Raw genomic sequence first — 20,738 nt, 5'->3', positions numbered from 1 at the left:
ACACAGCAATGGCATAAAGTGAGACTAGGGACTTTTTTTTTTTAAGTGGCGGAGGAATACAGTGCGGAAGGATACCTACCTTCCGTCATTGGATTCCTACAGCCCGTAGAGAACGGCAGCATCATCTGATGCTGCAGTTCTCTACCCAAGATCGTCGTGGGACACACTCGTGGACTGCTTCGGATCGTGGGTGAGTATTTTTGTGGTTTGTTATGTTAATATTTATCCCGGAATAGACAATGGCTTCGGGGAACAATGTGACAAGTATTGGTAAGTATGTTACTCTATGTTATATGTACTGTATGTCTATGTATGTATTGTATGAATGTATTGTATGTATGTAGTATATATGTGGTATGTATGTAGCATGTAGTATGTATGTGGTATGTATGTAGCATGCATGTAGTATGTATGTAGCATGCATGTAGCATGCATGTAGCATGCATGTAGTATGTATGTAGTATGTATGTAGTATGTATGTAGCATGTATGTAGCATGCAGTATGTATGTAGTATATATGTAGTATGTATGTAGTATATATGTAGTATGTAGTATGTATGTAGCATGCATGTAGTATATATGTAGTATGTATGTAGCATGCATGTAGTATGTATGTAGCATGTAGTATATATGTAGCATGCAGCATGTATGTAGTATGTAGTATATATGTAGTATGCATGTAGTATGTATGTAGTATGTATGTAGCATGCAGTATGTATGTAGCATGTATGTAGTATGTATGTAGTATATATGTAGTATGTATGTAGCATGCATGTAGTATGTATGTAGTATGTATGTAGCATGCAGTATGTAGCATGTATGTAGTATGTATGTAGTATGTATGTATGTAGTATGTATGTAGCATGCAGTATGTATGTAGCATGTATGTAGTATGTATGTAGTATATATGTAGTATGTATGTAGTATGTATGTAGTATGTATGTAGTATGTATGTAGCATGCAGTATGTATGTAGCATGTATGTAGTATGTATGTAGTATATATGTAGCATGCATGTAGTATGTATGTAGCATGCATGTAGTATTTTTTTTTTTTTTTTTTTTTTTTAACATTTAACACATTAGCCGGATGATGGGACTACTACTGTCCCATCATTGGCTAATGTGTCAATCACTGTCATGGTAGCAGGCATCGCCCGATGGGACTTGTAGTCCCATCGGACGATGCTTGCACAGACCCCCGGACATCAGCACAGCCCCCCGGCAGGCCGGCACAGCCCCCCGGCAGGCCGGTACAGACCCCCACAGGGTGCACAGACCACCGGCAGGCCGGTACAGACCCCCACAGGGTGCACAGACCACCGGCAGGCCGGCACAGCCCCCCGGCAGGCCGGTACAGACCCCGGGCAGTCCACACAGCCCCCCGGCAGGCCGGCACAGCCCCCCGGCAGGCCGGCAGAGACCCCCGGAAGGCCCGAAATGACGGCGCATCATGATGACGTCAGGCCGTCAATCAACTGAACTTCCGATTCCGATGCCGAATTCCGATATTGAAAAAATATCGGAAGTCGGTATCGGAATTCCGATACAGCAAGTATCGGCCGATACCCGATACTTGCGGTATCGGAATGCTCAACACTAGTCATAACCCATGAATGCTTCAACAGATACCGGTGATTCAGAGACTGTTTTCTTGTGACATATTGTACTTTATGATAGTGGTAAAATTTCTTTGCTATGACATTTGTTAAAAAAATGGAAATTTGGCAAAAAATTAGAAAATTTCACAATTTTAAAACTTTTACTTTTTATGCCCTTAATTCAGATAGTCATATTGCATAAAACAGTTAATAAATAGCATTTCACATATGTCTAATTTATATCACCACAATTTTTGAAGCATATTTTTTTTGTTAGGAAGTTAAAAGGGTTAAAATTTGACCATTGATTTCTCATTTTTCCAACCAAATTTACAAAACCATTTTTTTATTGGCCACCTCACATTTGAAGTGAGTTTGGGGGGTCAATATGTCACAAAGTACCTAAAAGACACCATTCCAAAAACTGCAGCCCTCAAGGTGCTCAAAACCACATTCAAGAAGTTTATTAATACTTCAGGTTCTTCACAGGAACTAAAGCAATGTGGAAGAGAAAAATGAACATTTATCTTTTTTTCACAAACATTTCACTTCAGAACCATTTTTCTTTATTCTTACAAGTGTAAAAAGAGAAAATGAACCACAATTTTTTTTGTGCAATTTCTCCTGAATACGCTGACATCCCATATGTGGGGGTAAACCACTGTTTGGGCGCACTGCAGAGCTCGGAAGAGAAGGAGCGCCGTTTGACTTTTTCAATGAAGAATTGGCTAGAATTAGGATCGGATGCCATGTCACATTTGAAGAGCCCCTGATGTGCCTAAACAGTGGAAACCCCCCAATTCTAAGTCCAACCCTAATCCCAACACACCCCTAACCCTAATCCCAACCCTAACCATAACCCTAACAACAAAAATAACCCTAATAAACCCCTAACCCTAATTCCAGCCCTAAACATAGCTCGAACCCTAACTCTAATTTTAGCCTCAATCCTAACCCTAACTTTAGCCCCAACCCTAACCCTAACTTTAGCCCTAGCCCTAAACCTAACTTTAGCCTCAACCCTAACTTTAGCCTCAACCCTAACCCAAACTTTAGCGCAAGCCTAACCCTAACTTTAGCCTAACCCTAACTTTAGCCTAACCCTAACCCTCTCTTTACCCTAACCCTAACCCTCACTTTAGCCTAACCCTAACATTAGCCTATCACTAACCCTAACTTTAGCCTAACAATAACCCTAACTTTAGCCTAACTCTAACCATCCTAACCCTAAATTTAGCCTAACCCTAACTTTATCCTAACCCTAAAGTTACCCTAACACTAACCCTAACTTTAGCCTAACCCTAACCCTAACTTTATCCTAACCATTACCTTAACTTTTTACTAACCCTAACCCTATAGTTAGTCTATCCCTAACCCTAACTTTAGCCTAACACTAACCCTAACGTTAGCCTAACACTAACCCTAACTTTAGCCTAACCCTAACTTTAGCCTAACCCTAACTTTAGCCTAACCCTAGCTTTAGCCTAATTAAGATAGTTAAGGAAAATCCTAATGGCTAGCAGATGTGAGGCCACTCAGCTTGAATGAACAGGATTGTGGAGAAGGGAAGATTTACGACCAGGTAAAGATAGCTGAAGAAAAAACTAAAATCCCTTTGTGTACTTAATGGAAATTATGAAGTAAGATTTCTATGAACTGCGCTAATATAATAGATAAGAAAGTCATATTTTCAGAAACAGGATAAAATGGCTAACACACAGCATGGTTTCACTCAGCTGGAAAATGGCCGGCATGCCACCAAATGGATACTGGCCAGATGGATAACAATATTTATGCCATCTCTCCTATCTATGAACAGATAAAATATTGATAGTGCAGCAATTTTTACATCTTGAGACTGTATAGGAGTTTTTACATATTGGCTTTTAAAGGGAATGGGTGGACACCAAGGGTGGGAGTGTAGAGCTGTGGGACATGTAGTCTCCAGAAATGTTGTAGAATCAAAGTCAGATTGGCAGGAAGTTCAGGATATAAACAATAACAAAAGGATAACTGCAGGGGCTGTAGGGGAGCCAAAAAATGAAAATAGTAGTAGCATGCTTGTTTGGGGACTCTTTGCTGGGATATCCAGATCCAGTTTTATTTTCTGCCCCTTTAAAAAGTAACTGATGATTAAGTTGTGGAAGTAGATTCTAATTGTCTTTAACAGAAAGATGAGGATTCTCTGGGAGCTTTCCCTACTAGCCTTGTAGAAAAGCATTCTTAGTCTCCCTCAACTGGTCACCTGGTTATATATAGTTTATATCTAGTTGCCAGGCATGGAGTAGTAGTAAAGAAAAACATATATACTGTACAAGAATTGTCCTTAATGTTTAACCTCCTTTCTCTCAGCTCTTGTTCATCTTCTTTCTTTGTGTTAGTAACATATCTTGCATGAGTTCTGCACATGAACACATATTCTCCTTATGGTTCCATTCATTTAATCAGCATTATTGTATTGTAAGAAAGCGCCTCATCCCTGACTGCATAATGTGTTATTATAATGTCTCATTTCACTGCAAGTGATGTCATCCCAGCAATCATTGTTGTTTGCTTAGTCTTATAACTCGCCACCATTGCCTTTATCAGAATCTAGGATGCATTGTAGTGTAGATTATCTACTGTGATACGTATCTACTTCATAGATCATCTCTAAAACCCAAACTGACAAATGAAATGTCAGCTTTTTTTTCTAATTTAGGTTCTGAAATAATTGAAGGGGTGTGACTTTAATTCTGAAATTTAGGAGTTTGGTATGTGTTCCCAAATAAAAGGTGTGGTACACTACAAGAAAAAAATAACATAACTGCACCTGTATCTAGTATGGCAGCACAACCCTTTTTAATCTTATTGAACTATAATTCTAGATACATCCCATAGACAGGTGTTTGTATTATTTCTTGAAGAAAGCAGCTATGTTTTTTTCAAATTATGCAAGGCCCCTTCAATATCATTGTAACGGGGTCAACCAAGCTGGGGTACCTCTTTCAGTACCACCCCGTGTTTTCGGAGGTCCGCTCTGCGTTGGCTGGAGTCTGAATGAATGATGCTGGCTGGAATCCCTGGGTTACATGGGCGCATATAAAAGATCACTGCTTCTCCATGTATTTCCAGTCTGACAACACTTTACTCACAGGACACAGAATATATCACACAGATACAGAGGGCAGGCCAATAGAAAAGCGGCAGGCCAGACATACATTACAATAGCCACAGGTGGCCGGAGCCTGCCGATGTTTACTGTGGAAATTACAAAGGTGGTGGGAGGGCGGACAAAAGGGGAATGCTGATGCATTAGGGACATGCATCTCACATAGAACCTATTATCCATACATATAACTGCACAACATATTCTGGGTGCTAAGTGGTTCTGTAACACGTAACAATCATGCTATGGTTTGGGGTATGAAATTACTTCAGGGTACTGGTTTGAGGACTAATATTATTAAATCTTGACTAAAAATACATAGCCTTGTCCTGTCACACAAACCATGGTCCTTGAAAAAGCCCGGCCCGTTTTTGCAGCAATCCAGCGCACCCTGTGAACTTCTCAGGCAAATGAGATCTCTGCCATTGACTTCAAGTGAGTGCTTTGTAAGGCAATGTTCACACATTGCGTTTTTGATGCATTTTTTTTTTCCACAGGCAAAAACTGCTATCTTTGCAGTATGAAACTTGCTGCAAAAAAAGCAGGTTTTGCTTAATTTTTGTGCTTGTTTTTCCAGCATTTTTGTCAGGGTGCGTTTGTTTCTTCTGCATGCTGATCAAATTTAGTGCATAAAAAAAAATCTGATTTTACTCCATCAGGTTTTGGCACCAAAAATGCAGCAAAAACTGATACCTGCATTTTTTCAGTGGTTTTTGTACCACCCATTGCTTTCAATGGGTGAAATAGGCTGAAAAAAACACTGAAAGATGTGACATGCTGCATTCTGCAAAACCCAAGGTTCTGCACAAAATACTGACAAAAAAAAACAAAAACCTGTGTGCATGAGCAGTTGCCAAGTGAATTAAAAAGTTTTTACAAAGCTTTATTAACAATTAATTTACACAAAAATTAAAAAAATTCCAATGTGCTCATTTAATTACATGGCAAGTGGGACTGAGCCATTTCATCTGTAAATATAAAAAGAGAGAAGCCAGCGCTGCTGGTGGTCAGAACGCATAACATGAAGTGCAATGCACATATTAACATCTAACTGTATTCAATATGAGACATTTGGCAAAATATTGATCAATAAATTGAGCCACCCCACCGCGCCAAGGCAATCTCATGTGGGGGGTCCTACTCTACATTTTTATTATTCACTATGCCATTACGGCCTCCTGAATATTTTAAAAGCAAGACCATATCTATTGCAAATGTACCTGAAACATGTCTGAATCGCTCCCGTGCAGCCAGATGAAACAAGTGCAGATAAGGGCCAACCAGGTCTGAACAGAGACATCTCTGGTTAAACCTCCACACACTGCCCGACCAGCAAACACAGATGAAGGGTGATGCAGGCTCAGACACAGGTGCACAAATTATATAAAGCCTGGGGCAGGGCTGCTGTGTGTGTTCACAGCAGCCTAGATCCATCACAATGAACACAGCAAAAATGGCGAACATAACCCAGCGCGCACGGCAACAGTGGTGGTCAACCACAACGCAATATGCAAATATAAAAAGAGAGAAGCCAGCGCTGCTGGTGGTCAGAACGCATAACATGAAGTGCAATGCACATATTAACATCTAACTGTATTCAATATGAGACATTTGGCAAAATATTGATCAATAAATTGAGCCACCCCGCCGCGCCAAGGCAATCTCATGTGGGGGGTCCTACTCTACATTTTTATTATTCACTGTGCCATTACGGCCTCCTGAATATTTTAAAAGCAAGACCATATCTATTGCAAATGTACCTGAAACATGTCTGAATCGCTCCCGTGCAGCCAGATGAAACAAGTCCAGATAAGGGCCAACCAGGTCTGAACAGAGACATCTCTGGTTAAACCTCCACACACTGCCCGACCAGCAAATACAGATGAAGGGTGATGCAGGCTCAGACACAGGTGCACAATTTATATAAAGCCTGGGGCAGGGCAGGGCTGCTGTGTGTGTGCACAGCAGCCTAGATCCATCACAATGAACACAGCAAAAATGGCGAACATAACCCAGCACGCACGGCAACAGTGGTGGTCAGCCACAACGCAATATGCAAATATAAAAGGAGAGAAGCCAGCGCTGCTGGTGGTCAGAACGCATAACATGAAGTGCAATGCACATATTAACATCTAACTGTATTCAATATGAGACATTTGGCAAAATATTGATCAATAATTTGAGCCACCCCACCGCGCCAAGGCAATCTCATGTGGGGGGTCCTACTCTACATTTTTATTATTCACTATGCCATTACGGCCTCTTGAATATTTTAAAAGCAAGACCATATCTATTGCAAATGTACCTGAAACATGTCTGAATCGCTCCCGTGCAGCCAGATGAAACAAGTGCAGATAAGGGCCAACCAGGTCTGAACAGAGACATCTCTGGTTAAACCTCCACACACTGCCCGACCAGCAAACACAGATGAAGGGTGATGCAGGCTCAGACACAGGTGCACAAATTATATAAAGCCTGGGGCAGGGCTGCTGTGTGTGTGCACAGCAGCCTAGATCCATCACAATGAACACAGCAAAAATGGCGAACATAACCCAGCGTGCACGGCAACAGTGGTGGTCAGCCACAACGCAATATGCAAATATAAAAAGAGAGAAGCCAGCGCTGCTGGTGGTCAGAACACATAACATGAAGTGCAATGCACATATTAACATCTAACTGTATTCAATATGAGACATTTGGCAAAATATTGATCAATAAATTGAGCCACCCCGCCGCGCCAAGGCAATCTCATGTGGGGGGTCCTACTCTACATTTTTATTATTCACTGTGCCATTACGGCCTCCTGAATATTTTAAAAGCAAGACCATATCTATTGCAAATGTACCTGAAACATGTCTGAATCGCTCCCGTGCAGCCAGATGAAACAAGTCCAGATAAGGGCCAACCAGGTCTGAACAGAGACATCTCTGGTTAAACCTCCACACACTGCCCGACCAGCAAACACAGATGAAGGGTGATGCAGGCTCAGACACAGGTGCACAATTTATATAAAGCCTGGGGCAGGGCAGGGCTGCTGTGTGTGTGCACAGCAGCCTAGATCCATCACAATGAACACAGCAAAAATGGCGAACATAACCCAGCACGCACGGCAACAGTGGTGGTCAGCCACAACGCAATATGCAAATATAAAAGGAGAGAAGCCAGCGCTGCTGGTGGTCAGAACGCATAACATGAAGTGCAATGCACATATTAACATCTAACTGTATTCAATGTGAGACATTTGGCAAAATATTGATCAATAAATTGAGCCACCCCGCCGCGTCAAGGCAATCTCATGTGGGGGGTCCTACTCTACATTTTTATTATTCACTGTGCCATTACGGCCTCCTGAATATTTTAAAAGCAAGACCATATCTATTGCAAATGTACCTGAAACATGTCTGAATCGCTCCCGTGCAGCCAGATGAAGCAAGTGCAGATAAGGGCCAACCAGGTCTGAACAGAGACATCTCAGGTTAAACCTCCACACTCTGCCCAACCAGCAAACACAGATGAAGGGCGATGCAGGCTCAGACACAGGTGCACAATCTAGCTACACGGGAGCGATTCAGACATGTTTCAGGTACATTTGTAATAGATATGGTCTTGCTTTTAAAATATTCAGGAGGCCGTAATGGCACAGTGAGTAATAAAAAATGTAGAGTAGGACCCCCCATATGAGATTACCTTGGCGCGGCGGGGTGGCTCAATGTATTGATCAATATTTTGCCAAATGTCTCATTTTGATTACAGTTAGATGTCAATATGTGCATTGCACTTCATGTTATGCGTTCTGACCATCGGCAGCGCTGGCTTCTCTCTTTTTATATTTCCATTTCATCTGTAACTGTAAAGTAAGCAATACAGAAATAGCTGTGTGGCATTAAGAAATCAGCTTTCATGCCTGAGTTTTACATGATCCCACTCATTAGTATCCAGGGGACATAGGATTAAATTAGTCTATTGTTGTTCAAAGAAAAAACTTTTTGTAAATCATTGGATCAGTTTAAAATGCCAGGAACTAATGTAGCCATTTATCAACTGGCTACATGATATATTTATCTTGAAAATGAAAGCACTAAATGTTTGTATTGGAAAATATAGTTTTTTTACATCATCAACAAACATGAATAATTCTACATATGTTTCATGTTTGGCTTTTAATGCGGTTTTCTCAGTATGAAAAATCATTTCCCTGTAAACTGGAAAAGAATCTTGTCTCATCTTCGCAGAGAACTCTGCAAACTGAGAACTTTGTAAAGAAAAATCTAGCAATCCCATATTTCAGCTATTCCTTTATTGCAAAAAAAATTGCCTCCGGCAGCATTCTCTGTTTTTTAGCCTGGGGCTCTTGATTGAGTCAACGGTTTACTTTTCTTTTTCTCTAAATTTAACTATGGGCTATTTAGATTATTGATCTTGTTGTTTGTAGTAAATAAAGCCAAATTAACAGAACACATCGGTGTTAAAATATGGTCCCCATTAATTGGTTTTGGGGATTTGCGTCTTCCTTAATTCATGAGACCTCACACACAAAGCCCGATAACAGAGCAGTATAGTACGGATCCATAACACTGTGGCTATAACTTTATATGAATTCATCCTGAATCCCTGATTTGACATTTATGTTGCAGTACCTTATTTATTTAAACTTTTTTTTTATCTCTAGAAAAGGGCTCGCTCACACTAACGTAGATTCTCTCCTCCGAGTGAATCGAATCAATTATGGCAATGACACTCCGATTGAGCAATCTCGGATCAGAGTTTAGAGTGTTAGCTCAGTTTGATCAGATTCTTTTGGATGAGAGAATTATAGCGCATTGTCAGGAGAAGATGGAGGACAAAATTATCATAGCACACTATCAGGAGAACCAGCTTCTCCACCATGACAGAAGATCAGCTCTCCACCCTTCTGTCAAGATCACACCTCACCACTTGTGCCCTCGACCCACTCCCGTCTCACCTCATCCCTAACTTGGCCACAGTCTTCATCCCATCTCTAACACACCTCTTCAACCTTTCACGTACAAATGGTGTCTTTCCCTCATCCTTCAAACATGCCTCTATCACACCCATCCTCAAAAAGCCATCCCTTGATCCATCCTCTGTGTCTAACTATCGCCCGATATCTCTTCTCCCTTATGCCTCAAAACTACTGGTACAGCATGTATATCTTGAACTGTCCTCCCACCTCTCCTCATGTTCCCTCTTTGACCGGTTGCAATCTAGCTTCCGACTGCATCACTCAACTGAAACTGCCCTAACTAAAGTCACTAACGACTTACTAACCGCCAAGAGCAAGCGACACTACTCTATCCTCCTTCTCCTGGATCTGTCCTCTGCCTTTGACACCGTAGACCATTCCCTCCTGCTACAGACTCTCTCATCTCTTGGCATCACAGACTTGGCCCTATCCTGGATCTCATCATACCTAATAGACCAAGCATTTAGTGTCTCCCTCTCACACACCACCTCCTCACCTCACCCCCTGTCTGTTGGTGATCCTCAAGGCTCTGTCCTAGGACCCCTACTTTTCTCCATCTAGACCTTTGGCTTGGGACAGCTCATAGAATCCTACAGTTTGCAGTATCACCTCTATGCCGATGACATGCAGATCTAACTATCTGCACCCAACCTCGCCTCCTTACTGACTGAAATCCCACAATGTCTGTCTGCTATATCAGCCTTCTTCTCTGCTCGCTTTCTCAAGCTGAACATGGACAAAACAGAATTCATCATCTTTCCCCCATCTCACTCTACCCCTCCACCAGACCTATCCATCAATGTCAATGGCTGCTTTCTTTCCCCAGTCCCGCACGCTCGGTGCCTTGGGGTGATCCTCGACTCTGCGCTCTCTTTCAAACCACATTTCCAAGCCCTCGCCTCCTCCTGCCGCCTCAAACTCAAAAATATTTCCCGGATCCGCTCATTCCTCAACCATGAAACCACAAAAACACTAGTGCATGCTCTTATCATCTCCCGCCTTGACTACTGCAACCTCCTACTCTCTGGCCTCCCCTCTAGCACTCTGGCTCCGCTCCAGTCCATCCTACACTCTGCTGCTCAACTAATCCACTTGTCTCCCCGCTATTCCCCAGCCTCCCCCCTATGCCAGGCCCTTCACTGGTTTCCTATTGCCCACAGGCTCCAATTCAAAACCCTAACCAAGACGTACAAAGCCATCCACAACCTGTCGCCTCCATACATCTGTGACATGGTCTCTAGGTACCTACTCGCACGCAACCTTCGACCATCTCAAGATCTCCTTCTCTACTCCCCCCTTATCTCTTCTTCCCACAACCGCATACAAGACTTCTCCTGTGCTTCCCCCATACTCTGGAACTTTCTGCCGCAACACATCAGACACTCACCATCAACGGAAACCTTCAAGAAGAACCTGAAGACCCACCTGTTACGACAAGCCTACAGCCTGCAATGATCCTCGGTCTACTGAACCACCGCACGACCTGCTCTACCCTCTCCTACTGTATCCTCACCCATCCCTGTAGACTGTGAGCCCTCGCGGGCAGGGTTCCCTCTCCTTATGTACTTGTGTGTCCCTTGTCTTATACATGTTTATTATACTTGTCTATATTTCCACTTTTCACATGTAAAGCGCCATGGAATAAATGGCACTATATAAATGCATAATAATAATAATAATAACCTGGAGAGCAAGGTTTCTCCATTCCTTGAGTCTGCAGTATGATCCAAGAGCAGTCCAATAATTTCCACGCACCCATAGACCTGGATTGGTGCTTGCAATCCGATTTGTGAAGCCACATACAGCATGCTGCAATTTTGCCAAATCGGTATGAGAAAAAAGACATTGATCAGCACTGCCCCATATAATAACATTTTATGGGGCAGTGCTGGTCAGCGTTTTTTTTGTTCTACTATCGGTTCGGTATGAAAAAAAAAATCGCAGCATGCTATGTTTGAGGCCGGGGTCCCACTAGTGTATCATATCCAATGCGAGAGCATCAGATGCAATATGCTAATGACATTCAGCTCTATCTCTGCTGCCAGCGGGATCCGAGTGTTAGTGCTCTCGTATGACAGGGTCGGAGCACAGTTGCCAGCATTGGCACACACCGTAGACTTATATGGGTGCGTGTGATCTGAATTTGGAATGCAGTCGCAAAATTTTGCACTTTTTTTCCCCATCCAATTGGAGCAGGAAAAAAAATGTCAATGAGAATAGAAGCATAGGATTAAATTGGTACGAATGCAATTTGATTTTTAATTGGATAGCATTCGTCTGATCTAATCGCATGTGGAAGTGAGCCCTAACTCCACAAATCGGATGGCCAAATTGTCCAATGTATATGCTTTTGTAAATGAGCCCTTAGTGTGTAGCCTTTAAAACTGACTGGTTGCACCAATAATGAAATGAAGGTGGCCAAATACATTGGCCTATTGCTGATCTAAATGGACAAAGTCAACCAAAAATGATTGTTCATTGGTGGAAATTTAAATGATCGTTTAGGATGACTGATGACAGACAACCATTATCTGGAAAGAGACATGTGTCTAAAAGTGTCGAATAGTTGCAAGCCTAGCACGTTAGTTCTTTGAAGGAATGTTCCCGGAATGTTTCCAGAGCATCCCCAGGAAGCGTTTTAATCTTTATCCAGCATCATTAAGCATGCCAACAGCCAATATAGACTAAACTTTGCATGACGTTGTTGCCATTAAACTATCAAACTACTTATATGTCATATATATGGCTACTTCAAAGGGAGTCTGTCACCCCAGAAACACTATGTAATCCAATCACATAGTCCAACAAGGAGAACTTAGTCCCTATAAAAATCATTTATTTGTTGTAATAAGTGTTGAAATTGATGTGCATAAAAGGCAGTTTGTCCGATATACAAAAGGTCCATACAAAAAATATGATCAAAACCTGTTTCATATCAACCCCATTTAAAAGACTAAAGGGCAGTCTGTATCGTAAGAGAAAAAAAAAATGTTTTCCCAGGCATGCATGTTTTTTCTGAAGTCAGCTTAACAGTGTCAATATGCACACTGTCAGGATTCTCCTCTGTTTGCCTGCTTCAGTGGTTGTCACGTGATCGCAAGTTTATGATTTACCTATTTGCAGTCCCTTGCCAAATAGATATTGTAGTCGACACCTGTCTATGTGAATCACATATGAGCTGTGACTGAACAACTGCTTCAGCAGGAAAACAAAGCAGAATCCTGACAGCGTGCATTTTTCAATCTTTTAGGATTCAGCAAGCTGGAGTCAAAATGACTGCTGAATAACGTGACTTGACTGGAAAGCCCTTTTAAGTGTCTCATAACAATCTTTATTAAGGAAACTCTCTGGTCGAATATGTCAAATTGTGATCCATTAGGTTTTTCAATGTAGGGGAGTGGTTGGAATTATTGGGTGACATTAAACCACATGCCATACAATTGCATACATTGGAGACGTACAGTAGGCTTATATGTCAGAACAGTCTTTGAACATGTATAGTAAACCAAACATGAAAATAAAATGAAATTTGAACTGAATCTAATGGTGGTAAATACAGGGTGGTCCATTTATATGGATACACCTAAATAAAATGGGAATGGTTGGTGATATCAACTTCTTGTTTGTGGCACCTTAGTATATTGGAGGAGGGAGACTTTTCTAGATGAGTGGTGACCATGGTGGCCATTTTGAAGTCGGTCATTTTGGATCCAAATTTATTTTTTCCAGTGGGAAGAGGGTTATGTGACATAACAAACTTATTGAGAATTTCACAAGAAAAACAATAGTGTGCTTGATTTTAACGTAACTTTATTCTTTCATGAGTTATTTACAAGTTTATGACCACTTCTCCCACTCTTGACACACTGATAGCAACACCACAGAAGAAATGCTAGTCTAAGGGGGTCAGATTCCTTGTAGAAATGCTCGGACCTGACACCCATAATGTGGCGGTGCACCATCTTGCTGGAAAAATTCTGGGAACATGCCATCTTCAGTGCATAAAAAGGGGAGCACATCATCATGTAGCAATTTCAGATATCCAGATGCATTGAGGTTTCCATTGATGAAGAATGGCCCCACTATCTTTGTACCCCATATACCACACCATACCATCAATTATGGGTGTCAGGTCCAAGCATTCCATCATGAACAGTTTTCTGGAAAGTGGATTGGTCATCGTGGGCCAGTTGAATGACCACCAAGGTCTCCCGATCTGACCCCCTTAGACTTTTATCTTTGGGGTCATCTGAAGGCAATTGTGTATGCTGTGAAGATACGAGCTGTGCAGCATCTGAAACAACGGCTACTAGAAGCCTGTGCTAGCATTTCTTCTGCGGTGTTGCTATCAGTGCGTCAAGAGTGGGAGAAGAGGGTTTCATTGACAATCCAAAACAATGGGCAGCACTTTGAACACATTTTATAAGTGGTCATAAACTTGTAAATAACTCATGAAAGAATAAAGTTACGTTAAAACCAAGCACACCATTGTTTTTCTTGTGAAATTTTCAATAACCATTTTCCCATTGGAAAAAATAAAGTTGGATCCAAAATGGCCATCTTCAAAATGGCCGCCATGGTCACCACCCATCTTGAAAAGTTTCCCCCTCTCATATACTAATGTGCCACAAGCATGAAGTTGATATCACCAACCATTCCCATTTTATTTAGGTGTATCCATATTAATGGCCCACCCTGTAGATTACATATCCACAATATGGTAATGGTGTGCCAGAAAAACATGTATGAAAGCATTTCTACCATGTGCAGCATATTCGGTTGCTCATTTTCTTTGCTCTTTGTATAATATTCAATATCTTTAAACGCTTTATATTCAATCACTGAAGTGAATGTGAAACACCTTGTAGAGATGCGTCTTCACTCCAAGATTAAGCTATCTCTGCTGTTCATCAATGACAAGGAAACTGAATGAAATCCACTGTGATTCAGCGTTGTTACCCAACAAAACATAAAAATGTCCAATGTGGTGTGTATTTTTTATAGGCACTTAATGAAAACAATCATTCTGCACTTGCTAATTATCTTTTTTTCCCGCTAAGCTAATTACACTGTTTGGGTACTTTGAATAAACTTGGAGTATCATTAGTGTTACTGCCGCCATAGTCTTCTCTTTCTACCGAACAATGGTTGAAGCAATCGTATAGAGCTAATGAATCTTCTCATTCTTCCTGTTTGCATACAAATGACAATCTCGGGATAGCAATTGGGAGAATGTTAAGTCACCAAGAATAATGTCCTAAGTAATGAACAAGGCCAGGATACTAAAGTACTGGTAGAAAATGCTAAATGATGGTAGAGTGTAAACTGAGCAGAGATGATGTTATAATAGCGCAAACAGTGTGAATTTAATCTAAAAGTTACATTTATTATTTTCCAGTTGCTGGCTGTCTCTAGAGAAAGGAGCAATTTGGGCATTCGTGGCGCCTGCATTATTTGTCATAGTGGTATGTAATATATTCTCAGTTTATTAGATTAATGATTTAATTACACAGCTTTTTTTCTGCATTTTTATTATTAATGTTATGTGGGTTTATTTTATAAGTTTTTATATATATCTATATATAAAAGCTTGTGTCTTTATTCACTTATAAATAGAGATGAGCGATCATCGTCGGCTCACTCCTTATTCGGCAAGCTATAGCACTTCTCGAAGAAGCTGCATCGGGAACCCGGATACCAGGAGCGCTCCCGCTAATAATCTGTTCAGTGCCACAGCTGTATGTGTCGCAGCTGTGTGACAGTCATAATGCACAGGCTGCAGCTGCGGGGCCAAACAGCTGATAATCAGGAGCGCTCCAGGTATCCGAGTTCCCGATGCAGCTCTTCGGTAAGTGCTATAGCTTGCCGAATAAGGAGTGAGCCGACGATGATCGCTCATCTCTATTTTTAAGTGCAGAAAGACACAAGCTATTTATAAAGCCTCATACACAAGGCTCGATAACAAAGCAGTATTGTATGGATACTTAATACTGTGGCCATAGCTTTCCATGGGTTCATCTTGAATCTCTGATTTTACATGTATGATGACACACCACATCCATTTGAAATAGTTTGCTTATCTCTATATTAGTGTGTGACTTCTAAAACCGACTAGCTATCCCAATAGTTAAATGAAGGCTGGCCATACACATTAGTTTTGCAAGTTTTGCAGCATTTTTATCATTAATTGTATGTGTTTTTTTTACAAATGCATATATAGACAGTCATGGCCGAACGTGTTGGCACCCTTGAAATTGTTCCAGAAAATGAAATATTTCCTCCAGATAATTATTGCAATTGCACATGTTAAGTTATACACATGTTTATTTCCTTTGTGAGCATTGGAAAAACAGAAAAAAAGCAAGTTGGATTTCATTTCAAGCAAAAACCACAAAAATGGGCTGGACAAAATTGTTGGCACCTCAACTTAATATTTGGTAGCACACACTTTGGAATAAATGACTGCAATCAATTTCTTCCTATAACCATCAACAAGCTTCTTACACCTCTCAAGTGGAATTTTGGACCACTCTTCTTTTCAAATAGAAAGGGAGAAGATACAGATTAGATATTAGAATTTTTTTTTTAACAGTGAGGGTGATCAATGATTAGAACAGGCTGCCATGAGAGGTGGTGATTTCTCCTTCAATGGAAGTCTTCAAACAGAGGCTGGACAGACATCTGTCTGAGATGGTTAAGGGAATCCTACATTGAACAGGGGGTTGGACACGATGACCCTGGAGGTCCCTTCCAACTCTAACATTCTATGATTCTATGAATCTATGAACTGCTCCAGGTTTCTCATCTTTGAAGGGCGCCTTCACTCAATAGCAATTTTAAAATCTCTCCACAGGTGTTTAATGGCATTTAGATCCATAGACATTGCTGGCTACGTCAGAACTCTCCAGCACTTTGTTTCCAGCCATCTCTGGATGCTTCTTGAAGTATGTTTGGGGTCATTGTCCTGCTGGAAGACCCACGAGCTAGGACGCAAACCCTAACACTGGGCACTACATTCCAACCCAAAATCCTTTGGTAATCTTCAGATTTCATGATGCCTTGTACACTGACAAGGCACCCAGTGCAAGAAGCAGCAAAACAACTCCAACACATCATTAAACTTCCACCATATTTGACTGTAGGTACTATGTTTTATTCCTTGTAGACCTCATTCCATTTTACCAAAAAGCTCTGTCTTGGTCTCATCTGTCCACAAAACACTTTCCCAGAAGGATTTTGGCTTACTCATGTACATTTTGGCAATCTTCAGTCTAGCTGTTATATGTCTCTGTGTCAGTAATGGAGTCCTCCTGGGTCTCCTACCATAGCATTTGATTTCATTTAGATATTGACTGATAGTTTGCAATGACAATGATGCACCCTCAGCCTCGGGTTAAAGATAACAAAGCAAATGTACCATAGAATCATAGAATCATAGAATTGTGGAGTTGGAAGGGACCTCCTGGGCCATCTGGTCCAACCCCCTGCTCAAAGCAGGTTTCGCTAAATCATCCCAGTCAGATGTCTGTCCAGCCTCTGTTTGAAGACTTCCATTAAAGGAGAACTCACCACTTCTCGTGGCAGCCTGTTCCACTCATTGATCACTCTGTCAAAAAGTTTTTTCTAATATCTAATCTGTGTCTCCTCCCATTCAGTTTCATCCCATTGCTTCTAGTCTTTCCTTGTGCAAATGAGAATAAAGTTGATCCTTCTACAATGTGACAGCCCTTTAGATATTTGTAGACAGCTATTAAGTCTCCTCTCAGTCTTCTCTTTTGCAAACTAAACATTCCCAAATCCTGCAACCTTTCCTCATAAGACAGGGTTTGCAGACCGGTCACCATTCTGGTCGCTCTTTTCTGAACTTGCTCCAGTTTGTTGATGTCTTTTTTAAAATGTGGTGCCCAAAACTGGACACAATATTCCAGATGAGGTCTGACCAAAGAGGAGTAGAGGGAAATAATGACTTCACGTGATCTAGACTGTATGCTTCTGTTAATACATCCTAGAATTGCATTTGCCTTTTTTGCTGCTGCATCACACTGTTGACTCATATTCAGTCTGTGATCTATTAGTATACCCAAGTCTTTTTCACATGTGCTATCACTTAGCCCTATTCCTCCCATTCGATATATGCTTTTTTCATTTTTATTGCCCAGATGTAGTACTTTGCATTTCTCCCTGTTAAAAACCATTCTGTTAGTTGCTGCCCACTTCTCCAGTTTATTTATATCTTTTTGAATCCTCTCTCTCTCTTCTCTAGTATTAGCTATCCCTCCTAGCTTTGTGTCATCAGCAAATTTAATCAGTTTACCCTCAATTCCTTCATCTAAATCGTTGCTAAAGATGTTGAACAATACAGGGCCCAGGACAGAGCCCTGTGGTACCCCACTTGAGACATTCTTCCAACTGGATGTGCAGCCATTTACGACCACTCTTTGGGTCCGATCACTAAGCCAGTTATGAATACACCTAACAGTTGCCTTGTCCATTCCATACTTAGTCATTTTTTCAATAAGGATTGTATGAGAGACTTTGTCAAATGCTTTGCTGAAGTCAAGATATACTATATCTACAGAATTTCCTTGATCCACCCAATCAGTGTTTCCGTCATAGAAGGAATTTAAGTTAGTCTGACATGACTTATTAGTTAAAAACCAATGCTGACTCTGTTTAATCACTTCATTCCTATCCAGGTACTGACATACATGTTGTTTAATAATTTGTTCAAAGATCTTTCCTGGTATAGAAGTCAGACTCACCGGCCTATAGTTGCCTGGGTCCACCCTCTTCCCCTTTTTGAAGATAGGAACAACATTTGCTCTTCTCCAGTCTTCTGGCACTTCTCCTGTTCTCCAAGAATTTTCAAAGATTATGGAGAGGGGTTCAAAAATTTCTTCTGCTATCTCCTTCAGTACTCTGGGGTGTAATTCATCTGGACCTGGAGACTTGAATTCGTTTAGGCTAGCTAAATGTTTCCTCACTATCTTTCTGTTTATAGATATCCTGGATTCTTCTATTCCCTTAATAGGACAGTGAAGAACAGTTGATGTTACATTTCCTTTCTGAGAGAAAACAGATGCAAAATAGGAATTTAAAAGTTCAGCCTTCTCAGCATCCTGTCTTACCATTTCATCATTTTCATCCTGTAAAAATCCTATAGCATCTTTGACTTTTCTTTTACTTTTGACATATCCCCAATATCCTTTATTATTGCTTTTGACATCTCTTGCAAGCCTCAAGAGACAGAGGCGGAGCTGAATGGAGGAGTTGCGGCCAGGGGCGGAGCTTCACAGAGGAAGCCCGCAGTCGTCTGCAGCTCCTCCATACACTAGTGTGAAACTAGCCTTAGTTTATTGGATGCAGCAGTTGTATCACAATCAGAGTTTGTAGATGTAGCATGCAGCAGAGCTCAGAAAGCTGACCCCACACAGCACAGCTTTCTATATACATTGTTTATTGACAAGGAGCTACTAATCAGAGGAAGAAGCATGGTCATTCTAGCAGTCACATGAGCTGCTGTCTGGGCAGTGATAATCTCATGGTGATAAAACCTTCATTGTAAGTAAACAGCACACAGCCAAAAGTGACATATTGCTGAAATCAGCCCTTGTTTCTTGTTTTCTCCAGATTTCATAGCAAAAACCTGCTGACAGATTCCCTTTGCCTCTGTTGATGTCATGATCAGCTATAGGTATATGATTAAGTATTAATAAGTTGCCTATATTCCCATTACCTTCTGCTGTGATGCTATCATTATACTGTATATATAAGTAGACCGAATTGTATGAAAGGGAACCGGTGAAGTGATTCATGCTTCCCAAACCATTTGCAGCATAAGTCGCAGCCTGTCTACATGATTGCAGCCAGGTATATTTTTCTCTGAAATGCTCCAAGGTTTCAGAGAAAATCTAATTTGAAGATCTGGCTGGGGACTATAGCTTGAGATCAAACTAGTTAGGTTGTGCCCGCAGTTTTCCCATGGCTGCTGCAGGTAATTGACAGGTCTCTCCATATATACGCATTAGGGAAAGACCTGTCAATCACCATTTACACAACATATGCAGATGTCTACGCTCCTTTTAATGGTTGCTGCAGTCAAACTGTATCTCTGTAAAATAAATTAAGGTCTAGCACTTCAGGAATTTTATAGAATAAATCAGTAAATAATTCTTAACTTTAGATGAAAACACAGCAAAGGAAAATATAATGGCATTGAAGCTGTTCATTCATAGTATTCAGTAATGAGCATTTGCAGCTGCCATGGTATCCTGTGGTATTGGAGCTGTAAATGCTCCCTGACATGATTTAACTAGCTATTGTTATGTAACAGTGACACAAACATCAGTCCAGAGATAACTGAAATATTACAGACATGTCAGAGTGCAGTACAGCATTACAGTACGTCAAATACTGAATAAAAGATTATTGCAAAGAGTCTTGTAACCCGTCACCCGCAGCATGAACTGTGATCCAGCCCTAATCCAAAGAACTAGCATACATAGTGGTCTTTTTAGGCAGCTCATGGAGAATCTTGCATTTTCTTCAACATTATTGTAATGTCTTAGGCTTAGGTTCACATTGCATTAGGGCATCCGTTTAACGGATGTGCTAACGCTAATGTCATTTTTGGTATCTTTAGCGCCATAGCAGTAACGGTATGCGATAACGCATGGTAGCGCTCCGGTACCTAGCGCTACCAGGCGTTAGCCCATACATTCCTAATGCCAACGCACCCAAAAACGCTGCAAGTAGCGTTCGAGGGTGAGTCAGGAAAAACGCATACTTGCTAACGCATGCTGATTTCGGCATGCGTTAGTATGCGTTATTAACATTGCGGGCAATGGGTGCGCTAACAGATCCGTTAGATAGTGTTAGCGCCGCTATCTAACGGATCCTGCTAGCGGATTGCCCCTAACGCAATGTGAACCTAGCCTTAGGCTTCAGCATAAAGATTTTCTTAATTATACGTGTGTAGGGGGCTGGGCACATTGCCCACGCCTCTTG

The 20,738-nt window shown here is 41.2% G+C and overlaps 1 protein-coding gene across 2 annotated transcripts in view; it reads left to right on the top strand.

Moving 5' to 3' along the window:
• The window catches only part of ADGRD1 (adhesion G protein-coupled receptor D1), a 1,079,490-nt gene that overhangs the window by 786,220 nt on the left and 272,532 nt on the right, over positions 1 to 20,738 (top strand). For both annotated transcript variants that reach the window (XM_073557041.1, XM_073557040.1), the window contains one exon: positions 15,130 to 15,196. In XM_073557041.1, the coding sequence (XP_073413142.1) occupies positions 15,130 to 15,196 (67 nt within the window). The remainder of the gene's footprint in view (positions 1 to 15,129; positions 15,197 to 20,738) is intronic.

Source organism: Dendrobates tinctorius, unplaced genomic scaffold, assembly GCF_039654945.1.
Source record: "Dendrobates tinctorius isolate UK_male_01 unplaced genomic scaffold, ASM3965494v1 ptg000243l, whole genome shotgun sequence".
Lineage (NCBI taxonomy): Eukaryota > Metazoa > Chordata > Amphibia > Anura > Dendrobatidae > Dendrobates > Dendrobates tinctorius.
This window is presented reverse-complemented; position numbering and strand designations above follow the sequence as displayed.